General features: G+C 37.0%; 1 protein-coding gene across 1 annotated transcript in view; it reads right to left on the reverse strand.

Moving 5' to 3' along the window:
• Positions 1–8,812, reverse strand: part of ttll4 (tubulin tyrosine ligase-like family, member 4) — a 30,108-nt gene extending 21,296 nt beyond the window's left edge. Inside the window, exons 1-4 of the mRNA XM_056465221.1 lie at positions 8,739–8,812; positions 3,880–5,228; positions 198–268; positions 36–90 (exon numbers count right to left, since the gene is read on the reverse strand). Coding sequence (XP_056321196.1) covers positions 36–90; positions 198–268; positions 3,880–5,150 — 1,397 coding nt within the window. The 5' untranslated portion in view covers positions 5,151–5,228; positions 8,739–8,812. The remainder of the gene's footprint in view (positions 1–35; positions 91–197; positions 269–3,879; positions 5,229–8,738) is intronic.
• Between the last annotated feature and the right edge of the window lie 3,345 nt (positions 8,813–12,157).

Here is a 12,157-nt window from a genome sequence, read left to right on the forward strand (position 1 = left end):
CTAACGCAAGTAATTAAAAGAAATGTAATAATTACTTGGACGAAGCAGCCATGGATGTTGTTGAGGAGACATCACAATCATCCGAGTCATCTGAGGAATGAAAAAGTAACATTACATACAGTCAGGCATTGACAAAATACAACCTAACATATATATAAAAAATGTTCTTGCTAAACACAAAGACGCAGTTCAGTTACCATCATCACTGAAGTCATCCTCCAGCTTATCTGGAAGCTCCTCTTCATCAACATCTAGTAGCATTCCCTGCCTGGAGAGTGATGCAGAAATAACAAAAAAAAAATTACCTTACAGGGTCAGTATGCCACTGGTTTTAAGGTGCATTTTTGTCACTCTGATCACTAATGGACAACACTAAATACAAGGTTTCTGGAGGTTTCACAGAGTTAAATTTAAGACATTTTTAAGATTGTTATGAATTAAATTTTAGAGTCATAAAAGAATTTTTTAAATGGCCCAGATGGAAAAGGTTTTTATTTGCCCCATCAAAAAATTATAGTAATAATTTGATACATTTAATAATACAATAATATACAAATAGAAATAAATATTATATATTTCTTTTCTTTACAAAATATTTTAAATATTGTGTAAAAACAAGCAAGCTCTATTTGTATCTATACACTTTTTTCCAACATAAACTTTCTTTTTAATGAAAAAAACAAAAGAACAAATGATTTAGAAGTATTAAAAACAATAAGAAACTAAATCTATGCACAACAATCTGTCCAGGTCGTGTCCTCAGCAGTTAATGTATTGAGAACTTTTAAACAAATGTTATTTTTGTAAGGAAATTAATTAAACCATTATGACAGAGTTAAAAGTTACCATTTTTAATAAAAAGTTTAAACTAGGCATGTGCCGGTATCACATTTTCATGCTGCGATTAATTGATTAAGCTTTTATCACGGTATACGGTATTATCACGATATTGTAATTTTACTAGAGAAACAGGTAAAAAAAACACAAAAAAAACTTCAGTTTCGTCAACTTAGTAACTTTAATAACTTTTTAATTAACTAAAAGTACTTCAAACATTTAAATACAAATAAATATAAATAAAACAATACACAATATAAAAGTAAACTTGAGCAATGAATGTGCAAAGGGAAACCGTCTTCGATCAGCAATCGTGGAATGAACTGCCAACTATTCCAGCATGTTTTATGCAGCAGATGCCTTTCCAGCCACAACCCAATATTGGAAATCACCCATACACACTCATTCACACACACTCATACACTACAGTCAATTTAGCTTATTCAATAATAAACATAACAAAAAATGCCTGCTAATGCATGGGTAAATCTTCAAAGGGAACAGTGTTACATTTTAACCTTTCACCTCATCCTGCTTGCTGTTTCACTATCTAAACAATGAAAACATAATATAAGTCAAATTTGTTTCATTTTGATATTTGATTTACGCTGTCTCTTTTGCAGAATTTCAGTTTTAATAACCAATAATGGCCATTATAACAGTATAACGTACATTAAATTTAAACGATAAAGGTAAGCAATCAGTCAATGTGCAGAATCAGTGTATGTGGTTACATAAATTAATATATTAGCTTATCTTTGCACTCAGCCAAAACAGTTAACTGAGAACAAGTGATTCAAAAGACATAAGAATTGTTAGATAGAGACAACAAGATGAATTCAATATCACGTTTAACAACTATAGTGAGATGAGATCATCCAGCAGATGAACTGTCTGACATGCACTATACTCAGTCTCACCTGGGGTTTATGCTCACCCGCTGAACTAGTGGCTGCAGCTCTGGGCAGAGAGTGTGTGGTCACGTGATTTGCGTTTTTAGCCGTGTACTAGAATGAACAGAGAACTTTTCAGAATCGCTAAATGAAACGCCGGTGTATTTCCCGCGATTTCTCTGCGCCTCCCTTGCGTTTCTTCTCTCTGACTCTCAACTATTTTGACAAATACACACAGACGACGCACGCTCACACGGAGTCCAAAATAGGAGTTTGTGATTGGGCCAGCCCAATGTCAATACCGAAAAGAGCCAATGGGCTGCACAGTGTCACATGGGCCGGCCCGGTCTGTCTGTCCGGGAAAAAAAGCATCTACTTTCATAGAGTCACAGATCACAGCAGCGTCAATCAATAAGGCAGAAAAAAAAAACGATAGGCTGCTAAGCCTTTTATGGGCCGATCTAATCATAAGACGATGATCAGCCCGGCCCAAAAAGTACGTCGGCCCACCGGGAAAGTGCCCGGTCAGCCAAATGACAAGTCCGCCCCTGCGTAAGAGGATTATAGTGCGGTGGCAGCGGCGGCGCGCACACAGGGCTTCTACATGTGGGGATTGTTTACATCAGAGTGCGCATCAGTTCTGCGCAGCATATACGCAGTGTTTCTTCAAGCGGTTGATGGAAAATAGGCGAAGGCGCGTTCTAAGAATATAAATTCGGATCTATTATTTTTCACGGTATTTTGAAGTGCCCGCGATAACAATATCGTGCATATTCATTACCGTGATTTATCGCATTACCGAATACCGGCACAAGCCTAGTTTAAAGTTTTATTGAGATGGATTGTTGGTGATTGTATGGATTTTGGCAGTTTGTCCATTTTCAACCACAAAGTTGCTAAAAGTATATTTGATGGGCTGCTTTCCTAGTTTGGATGATTCAATAAATTCAAACAGACACAAAAGACCACAATTAACTTTTTCATGAAGAAAGTGGTTAAAAAGGGACAGAATAGACTAAATCTTTAGCCAAACCAAAATACCAAATAAATAGGTTTATATGGGAATGTCTTGTCTACTTGTGATCGGACCAACCAAAGCACATGCAAACAAACGGAATTTAAAATGTAAAATAAAAATGCTTGAGTAGTTTCCAAATAGTTCAAAGATTTGTGTTTAGAAGAAAGCATCAAACAACTAAACATAATATAAATTGTATCAAAAACTACAAAAAAAGAATGAAAGGAGCAAAATTATTTCCTCAGGGTTTCTGCAGGTTTCACAAAGTCAGATTTAAGACTTTAAGACCTTTTAAGACTGCTATGAATGAAATTCCAGGCTAATAGAGGGCTAAACACTAAGGATTTTTCTATTGGCCCGGTTGGTCCTGCGCAAAAGGTTTACTTGCATCATCCCCCCAAAAAAAAAGAAAACAAAAAAAATTCACAATAGTTATTTTTTCACAAAAGTAATTAAGACTTTTTAAGACCCCACAGAAACCCTGTTACTGTATTGACTCAACTTTTCAACGTGTCCATCAAAATGAAGTGTCTGAAATATCCTATTCAGTGAAATTAGAAATTTGCATTGCAAGATCTTTATAGACGTGCACTACTCTCCAAATGTTTGGAGTCAGAATGTATTTTTAAGAAATCAAATTCATCAAAATGATTTTATAGACATTTTATGTAACGTTTTAAAAGATTTTAACTTCAATAAAATGCAGTTCCTATGCACTTTTTTAAAATTACATCTGTTCTGAACACTAATGAGGATGATGGTGATGATAATAATAATAATAATAATAATAATAATAATAATAATAATAATAATAATAATAATAATAATAATAATAAGCGTTTTAAAAATGACGTTTTAAAAATGTATGTATAAACTGTTTAAAATAGATTTTAAAAATAGAATACATTATATAAATATTTAAAACTGTTTTAAATATACATTTAAAATCTATTTAAATAGTTATTTAAAACTGAATAATGTATTATTTCACAATACTATTGTTTGGTATACTTTATTGTAGTGTAAGTAATTGCAGTCTTACAGAACATAAAAGACTCCTTTAGTAAAAGTTTTTAAATTACAAGCACTATGAATATACAAAACCAGTTCATCGAGTAAGTGTGCACACACCTTTGAATCTCAGGGTTATCATCGCCCTCCTCTCCGTTAAGTGTGCCCACAGGAGAGGCCTGACAACTTTCCTCTTTTGTGAGCTGAATGGCAGAAATCTGGTTTGTCACGGTGTAAACAGATGGCGACTGAGAAGAAGCAATATCATGGCCGGTCACCTCTGGAATGGCACAATCACCTCCATTACAAACAGCAGAGGGGCACTTCTCATCCACTATAATATCAAAACTGAGGGCACTGTTGGTTTCCATGGGTGCAAAACGAGACTCCTCTTCATCATTAAGGCAAACAGGCATAGCACCAACTGTGATGCGTTTTACGTTGCTCAGACCATTGAGTGTCCTTTGTCTTGCATGTACATTAGGTTTTAGCACAGCACTGGCATTGAACTCTGCCTCAGAGCTGATTTTCATCACTCTCTGAGGAGCTTCGTTGACACCGTGTCCCATACAGCAGTCCACCTCATTTGCGTTTTTCACTATGATCTTCTCAAACTGCCTCAAATCCTTAACAGCCTTGCCGTGGTTCAAAATCACATCTGTGCTAATGTCTTTTAAAGGCACGCTCAATTGAAGAGGCTTCCTTGCATCTACTTTGAGGCCACGTGAAAATGTCCCATTACAGCTAGACATGACATTGGCAGGACTGCGCATCTCTTGTTTGGAGAATGTTGGCATTTTGGCATTTGGGGGCCGCACTACTCCATTGCTGTTATTCCTGAGCTTGTTACTCGACCAAGGCAAAGACTGATTAGTAGGCATGACTTTCTCAATTACGCCCCTTTGAGAAGACGACTTCGGTGGGGAGGGACAGGCAGGACAAACGGACAACTGAGGCGAAAAGGCCCTTTTTCCTAACAGCCCGGACTTGAACCGAAGCGATTCAAGTTTCCAGTGGGATTGACGATGGCATGCAGCGGGAGTAGTGTTAATATGTGGCAAGCTCTTGGACAAAACGCTTTGCGCCCTTAAACCATTGGTAGCACTATTAAGTGAAGCTGCACTTGTACTCTGTGCGCGGTTGACTCTTACTGTAGGCACGTGTGGATAGGCACGTTGTGTGGGGGTCCCTGAGATACAGTAGGGCTGATCGTACAGCACTCTCACATTAGGGTGAGGCACTGAATCACCCGAGCTGCTCTGCGATCTCTTTCTTTCAGCGATGAGGCCGCCTCGTGCATTGGGCAAATGGACTACAGCAGACTTGGCTTGGACGATGAGGGCTGGCTGGGATGCCCCATTCCTTACGTCTTCAGCTCCACTGGAGGCCATCAATTGCCATCTCACACCCCCCTGGCATGGGCTCAGGCACACACATAAGTGAAGAAGCAAAGGGTAGAAGGGCCACGGCTGTAAATCAGAGAGAAATAACAGAGGTTATTGGTAGCACTCAATGCATTTTGCTGCATTTTAGCAAGGCTGTAAGCAGCACCATAGATACTGACTGATTGACTGAAATGGTCAAACTGTCTCCCCTGATAAGTAAGGCTGATTTAGGGTGCTTTCACACCTGTTTTGTTCCGAAACAGGGATTAAAATTGTTACAATGTGTCACTTTGTACTTGGTGTGGTTCGCTTTCACACAGCAAAGTTTCTAACCGGACCAAAAGAGCTAAAACCAGTCATGTGCGAGTAAACTCTCCTCACATTGGTCAGAGTTTCAGGGTTTATTTTGCAGAGTCCCGCTCAGCTGTCATGCGTCCTTATTTTAATTTATGGCAATGAGCAACAAGACATTATAAGCAGAAAGCTGCGTTTTAATTTTGAACGGTGACACCCACAGACATCGTCACCAAATATAAATCAGAGGTACACAGATCTACTAACTACCCGTGGCATTATTTCAATAACAAATGTTGTGAGCGCAGTATTACAAGTCGAGAGCACAAAACTTCTTGTGTGCCCTCAATTATACGCTGCTCAAGTGCAGATTATGTTGTGCGCTCTCAAATAAACGCTGCTGAAGTGCTATTTAGTGCGTTTATGGAACAAATATGTCTCCAACATTCATTACATTTGCTAGGAATATTTATAATTTCTCCAATAGACCTACCGAGCGGCATTAATGCATCCTGAAGTAAAGCATCCTGTTTGCTAGCGTCACGCATCACACACCTGTCAGTCAGTAAGTCATATCAGTCACCATGTCACCTTAAAGGGTAAACAAATGACGCACAGCACTACTGATTACAGAGAAGGCCGCGCTGTTATAATTCACTTACCTTTTAACACGTTTTGGTGAGATTATATCACGCTTTAAAAAAAAAAAAACAACAACAACTGAATATTTTGAATGAGAAGTAATGTAGCAGTGGCGGGGTGAATTTTGGTGTGGCGCCCCGCCATGGAAGAATGAATGTAGCGGAAACCATGCTATAGCCTTTACATTTTACAGAGAAATAACAGATAAACCAAGACTGCAGCTCAGTCAATTTTCCTAACGGATAAACAGCTCTCGTTAATAGTTCAGCATGCTTTCACTTTCATGTTTGACATGAAACACACATTTACCAGTAGAAATGATAACATCCTGCCCTACTCATTATTCTCTCTTCATATAGCCATATATGCCTATTACATATCCATAATACACTGTGATCTAGCCTGGCTCGGATCGTTTTGCTTTCTCACTATAATTGATCCGCTTCAGAGTTAGTTTCAATCGAGCCGAGACCACCTCATTCAGGCAATCTCGGACCGATTGTTTTGGCGCAGATCTAAGCTCGATTGCTGGATTCACATATGCCAAATGAACCGCGCTAACTGGGGAAACACGCCAGGTTCCGAAACAAAATTCTAGGTGTGAAAGCATCCTTGTACTTCTGTATCAAGCGTGTGCATATGGTCCGGAGCAGCCTTTGCTGCTTCCTACGGTGACGCTGATGGGCACCTCTCAAAAAATTTAACTACACGTTTTTGCATGTCCACCAGTTCCCGCCTCTGAATGAGCAAGATTTAGCTACTTGTATTTGATTTGACTGTAAGATCAAAGTTAATATTTATTGTTGTTGTTTTTATACGTTACATTAATGGGATAGCTCACCTAGGGCTGGATTAATCACAAAGTAATCGAAATCGACATTCAGAACCCAATAGATCAAACTTTCCAAGGTCAATTTTTTCCAAGTACTTTTCCTACCGTGTGTGGAGTCACGTGACCCCGCTTTGTCAAGGCTAATTTATGCTTATTATATTATATTATGATTTATACTTATGAAATTCTGACATTACACTTCTGCCAAGCGCACGTGTATGGTCCGGCGCAGCCTTCACAGATCCGCACACCTCTCAAAAAAATTACCACACGTCACAACGACATGTAGCACAAGCTTTGTGATTGGTCGGTTTGGTAAAGGTGGGCATCACAGAGAGCCACGTATTAGGCAATGTGCGTTTAAATTTCAGTTGTTTACCATTGACTTTCAAGAACCGTAGACAGTGTGTTTACTTCAATTATTTTAAAATCAAGTGAGCATATGTAAGAATATTTGCCTATGAGGGCAAAAACATAAAATAAAAATAAACAAAATAATCGTTCATTAATCGTAATCGAGTTAAATTTGTTCAATTAATCGAGATTTTGCTTTTAGGCCAAATCCCCCAGCTCTACGTTCACCCAAAAAGGACATTTTACTCACTATTTATTCTCCCCCAAGTGGTTCCAAACATTTATAAGTTTCTTTTGTTGGAAGATATTTTGAAAAATGCTGAAAATGTGTAACCATTTCGTGTAAAAACGTGTAACCAAGCTTCAGCAGAAAAAACAAATATGACCAAAGTTGATGGTTACAGGTTTCCGGCCCTCTTCAAAATAACCTCTTTTGAGCTTAACAGAAGAAAGAAACTCATAAAGGTTTGAAAAGTTACTCAAACGCGACAAGGAAAACACTTATGAAAAGCTCATTTGAAAAAGATCACATTACCATTAGATTGCATATTCACGTAATTACAGGAAGAATTTACTAATTGATCCTTGAGCTAAACCATAATGTGTTCTCTGGCCTTGTCAGAATCAGTAACAAAAACAAAATGACGACCATCTGGGGAGTAACACTGACTTTTTTTCATTTACTTGTCAACTTGTTACTCATTTACTTGTCAATGCTGATGTTTACTTGCATTTGGCCAGTGTTATTTTAGGTCCTGCCATGTGTTGACAAGTACCTAAACCAACTTTTGTTTTCTCTTTTTATATTCATCAATTATGCACTTACAGCGCATGGTATTCTTCAACACAATGCAGAGTAAGACTAAAGTACAAGTAACTTATGTCTAAGACTCTGTTAGTCTTGTAACAAACTAAAAGAACACTTAGGATGGCGGGCACCCATAAAGGCACCAAAATGATTTTGAGACACAACCACGCAGTGCTAAAAGGCTTAATCTTTCCACTTGTGTCTGAATTCCATCGAGACCCTCAAAGGCCAACACCTCCACTCACTTCAGACGTAAATCCAGCTTGTTAAAATGAATAATCAATATTTTGGGCGGTCTGGCAGTGAGCTTTCACTAAGCCTACACACACTGATTTATTGTTGTGAATGAATTCAAAACATACATCATAGGTTCTGTTTCAAATCTTAGTGAGCCGCCTAGCTAGACAGTCCGTTTAGGGCTTTCAAACGTGTTAAATGAACTCTATCTAGACACCGCGTTAGATTTTGAGACACGGCCAATACAAAGCTAACTGTTAGCCCGTTAGCTCCGCACACATCAGTCGCCTCACAGTGGGTTAACAACAATTTCTCCTGACATTCGTCACTAGCATCCCTGTACGGGACGAACACGGTTTTTAACACTATCAACTATTTCTTCACAAAGACTTGGGTCTGTAATTAGTAAGTGATGAAAGAGTCTTACCGGCTCGGGATGACAGGGTAATGTCTCGCGCCTCGTGCCGTTTTCCCTCGTGCTGCTGCCTGCGCCGCTGCCTGTCTACTGAGTCTGACACACACACATACTCATACACATATACACACAGAAGCCCTGCTCGACCTGCATTGCTGCTCATACGTATTAAATATAGATTTCTGTGGGAATAAATCTGAACATAAAGCTGGCATAGAATAAAATATGAATAGAAAAATCTAGAAATAAAAAAGCCCTGACAAGTAACTAAAGGTTGAAGTATCCTACTGAAATGACTACAATTATTAGTTATACCAACTGGAAATACTGGTGGGAAATGTCAAAAAGCCTTTAAAACAGATTTTCTACATTTTAAGCTCAAATTAAAACGAAAATTGAAGAAACATTTATAAAAATTCCGTAAGTGACTCTGGACTACAAAACCAAGTTGTGGAGCACAGTTGTATTTGTGAGAATATAGTGGTTTCGGGTGGTTCAGAAGACACTAAAACAAGTTTTAACAGATTGCTACATTTTTGTTTGTTTGTTTTTATGATTGATGATAATAAATTTGCCTTTAAAAAATAAGTATTTTTTCATATTTCTAAAATTCTAATCTCATTACATTATATATAAAACAACTATGTAATCCATATAAACAACTATAGGAATAACTTACAGTTTAAATGCACATTTGTAAATAAACATACATTTTTGTAAAAAAACAAATAAAATAAAATAGCATGATAAGCACTTTGACAAAAATGTAGGAAATATTTTTGTTGCATCAAAAAGTGTGGTAATGATAAACATCCAACAAGCTAATCCAGCACAAATTAGTGCTTAAAATGTGACTAACAACAGTATTTGAACCTCATAAATTGAGGCTGCAAAAAGCTCCACATCTTGAGAAAAAAAAAAAAACACCCATTTTAATAGGCTGGCTATGGGCCTGTATGAGTGTATTTATTTTTCTTTTATGCCAAAAAAATAGTTTATTATTATAAATATTATATATGTAAGTATAAGAAAAACTAGGCTATTTTTGTTCAGTAATATGAATAGGTAAGAATTTAATTTGAACCCTCGGTTTGCAGCTTTTATCAATTGTGTATTGACCAAATATTGTGGTATTCTATCAAACCATACAACAATTGAAAGCGTATTTATTCAGCTTTTTCAGATGAAGTACAAATCTCAGTTTCATAAAATTGACCCTTATGACTGGTTTTGTGGTCCAGGGTCACATATTAGTCAAATACTACATTATAAATTATATAAAAATATAGCACTGATAAATATGAGGTGAATTAGCCTACATATAACTCACATGTTTATTCTTTTTTTTTCATTTTAGTTCCTTTATTAATCAGGTGTCATCACAGCAGAATGAACCGCCAACTTTTGTTTTACACAGCGGATGCCCTTCCAGCTGCAACCCATCACTAGGAAGCACACATACACTCTCATTTACACACATACACCATGGACAATTTAGCTTACCCAATTCAGCTATCGTGCATGTCTTTGGGCTGTGCGGGAAACCGGAGCACCTGGAGGAAACCCACACGAACATGCAAACTCCACAGAGAAATGCCAACTGGCCCAGGAGAGGCTCGAACCAGAGACCTACTTGCTCTGAGGCGACATCGCTACCCATTGTGCCCCCGCGCCACCCCCTCACATGTTTATTTCTGTGTAATTTTAGCTGTTTATTTAGCTGTTAACAGTTTTATGGGTTTTGACAATTAAGTTTTATGAAATGCTGTAGAATATTCTAAAACTTCAGCCACGTAATTCTGCTAAATATCGTTTATAGTCATGAAAAATAGGCTATGTTCATACATACAGTCAGAATTATTAGCCCTCCTTTGAGTTTTTGTTTTTTTTTTCTTTTTCTTTTTGAAATATTTTCCAATTGATGTTTAACAGAGCATTTTCACAGTATGTCTGATAATATTTATTTGTTTTATTTCGACTAGAATGAAAGCAGTTTTACATTTTTAAGAACCATTTTAAGGTCAAAATTATGAGCCCCTTTAAGCCCTTTTAAGCTGTATTTTTTTCAATAGTCTACAGAACAAACCCTTGTTATACAATAACTTGCCTAATTACCCTAACCTGTCTAGTTAACCTAATTACCCTAGTTAAGCCTTTAAATGTCACTTTAAGCTGTAGAGAAGTGTCTTGAAAAATATCTAGTCAAATATTATTTACTGTCATCAAAGATAAAATAAATCAGCTATTAGAAATGAGTTATTAAAACTATTGTGTTTAGAAATGTGTTGAAAAAAATCTTCTCGTCGTTAAACAGAAATTGGGGGGAAAACATAAACAGAGGGGCTAATAATTCAGGGGGGCTAATAATTCTGACTTCAACTGTAGTTATAAAATCTATAACATAAAACACAAATTTCCCTCAAACACCTTTTAACCTTTTAATGGGAAATCTACTGAACTGACGAGAATAACTGATCAAATAAAATAAATAGAAAGAGGATCTCTTATTTTTTTACACAATGCATAAATACTTTCTTAAAGAGACAAATTTGCTATTTAAAAAGTTTAACGACAGATATAAAGACCAATGAAGACATTTAACTCACCTTAAACAAATTTTCATCTTATATTACTACATTATTAAGAATAAAATAAACATTTGACACACTTTATTGTCATTCAAAATGTACCGATGTACACAGAACCATTTTTTGTTGCATCGGCAGTTTAAAAAACTAACACCAAACAGTAGATAAATAGGCAAAAATAGCGCAATAATTATCATATAATCTATAATCTTACCAATTAAATCAGCTCAAGGGACGTGGTTTCAGTGGTACAGCCAAAGCCAACTGACTAAACTCATCATATATCCTTTCCAGTTTATTGTAAACTCATTTACAGAACGAGGTAACCCAGTATCACCTTCTCACATGCTCTTAAAATTAAATATGCATAGTGACAAACCACCTGCAATTCAAACTCTCAGCAGGTCACCGTGATGCCCTTAGACACACACACAGACACACAGTGAACAAAGCAAACACTGTTGCTAGAGAACAAACACACACACACACTCACACACAAACACACAAACTGTTAAACACATATATTCCAGCGGCTTTACATTAAGCTCTGCAGATGCTTCGTGGCTGAATCAGAGACGTGCTCTACTCTTTCAGTGACCCTCATGAAATCACAATGGCGTGCTGATCCTCAGGTGAGAGAAGGCTTGATCACCTCTTTTCTTCAGCACTAGAATGACATGACACTGGATAGGGTGACTGAAGTCAAGTTGTGGTTACATTACCATGGAAAGACCATTCACACCTGCTGCTAACTAGGCTATGGTTAAAGTACAGTAGGCTATTTAAAGAAACATATATAAGAATAAATGATAACATAAAGGTAGAAATGAGTATCTAGTTTGT

This window comes from Danio aesculapii, chromosome 9, assembly GCF_903798145.1.
Source record: "Danio aesculapii chromosome 9, fDanAes4.1, whole genome shotgun sequence".
NCBI lineage: Eukaryota > Metazoa > Chordata > Actinopteri > Cypriniformes > Danionidae > Danio > Danio aesculapii.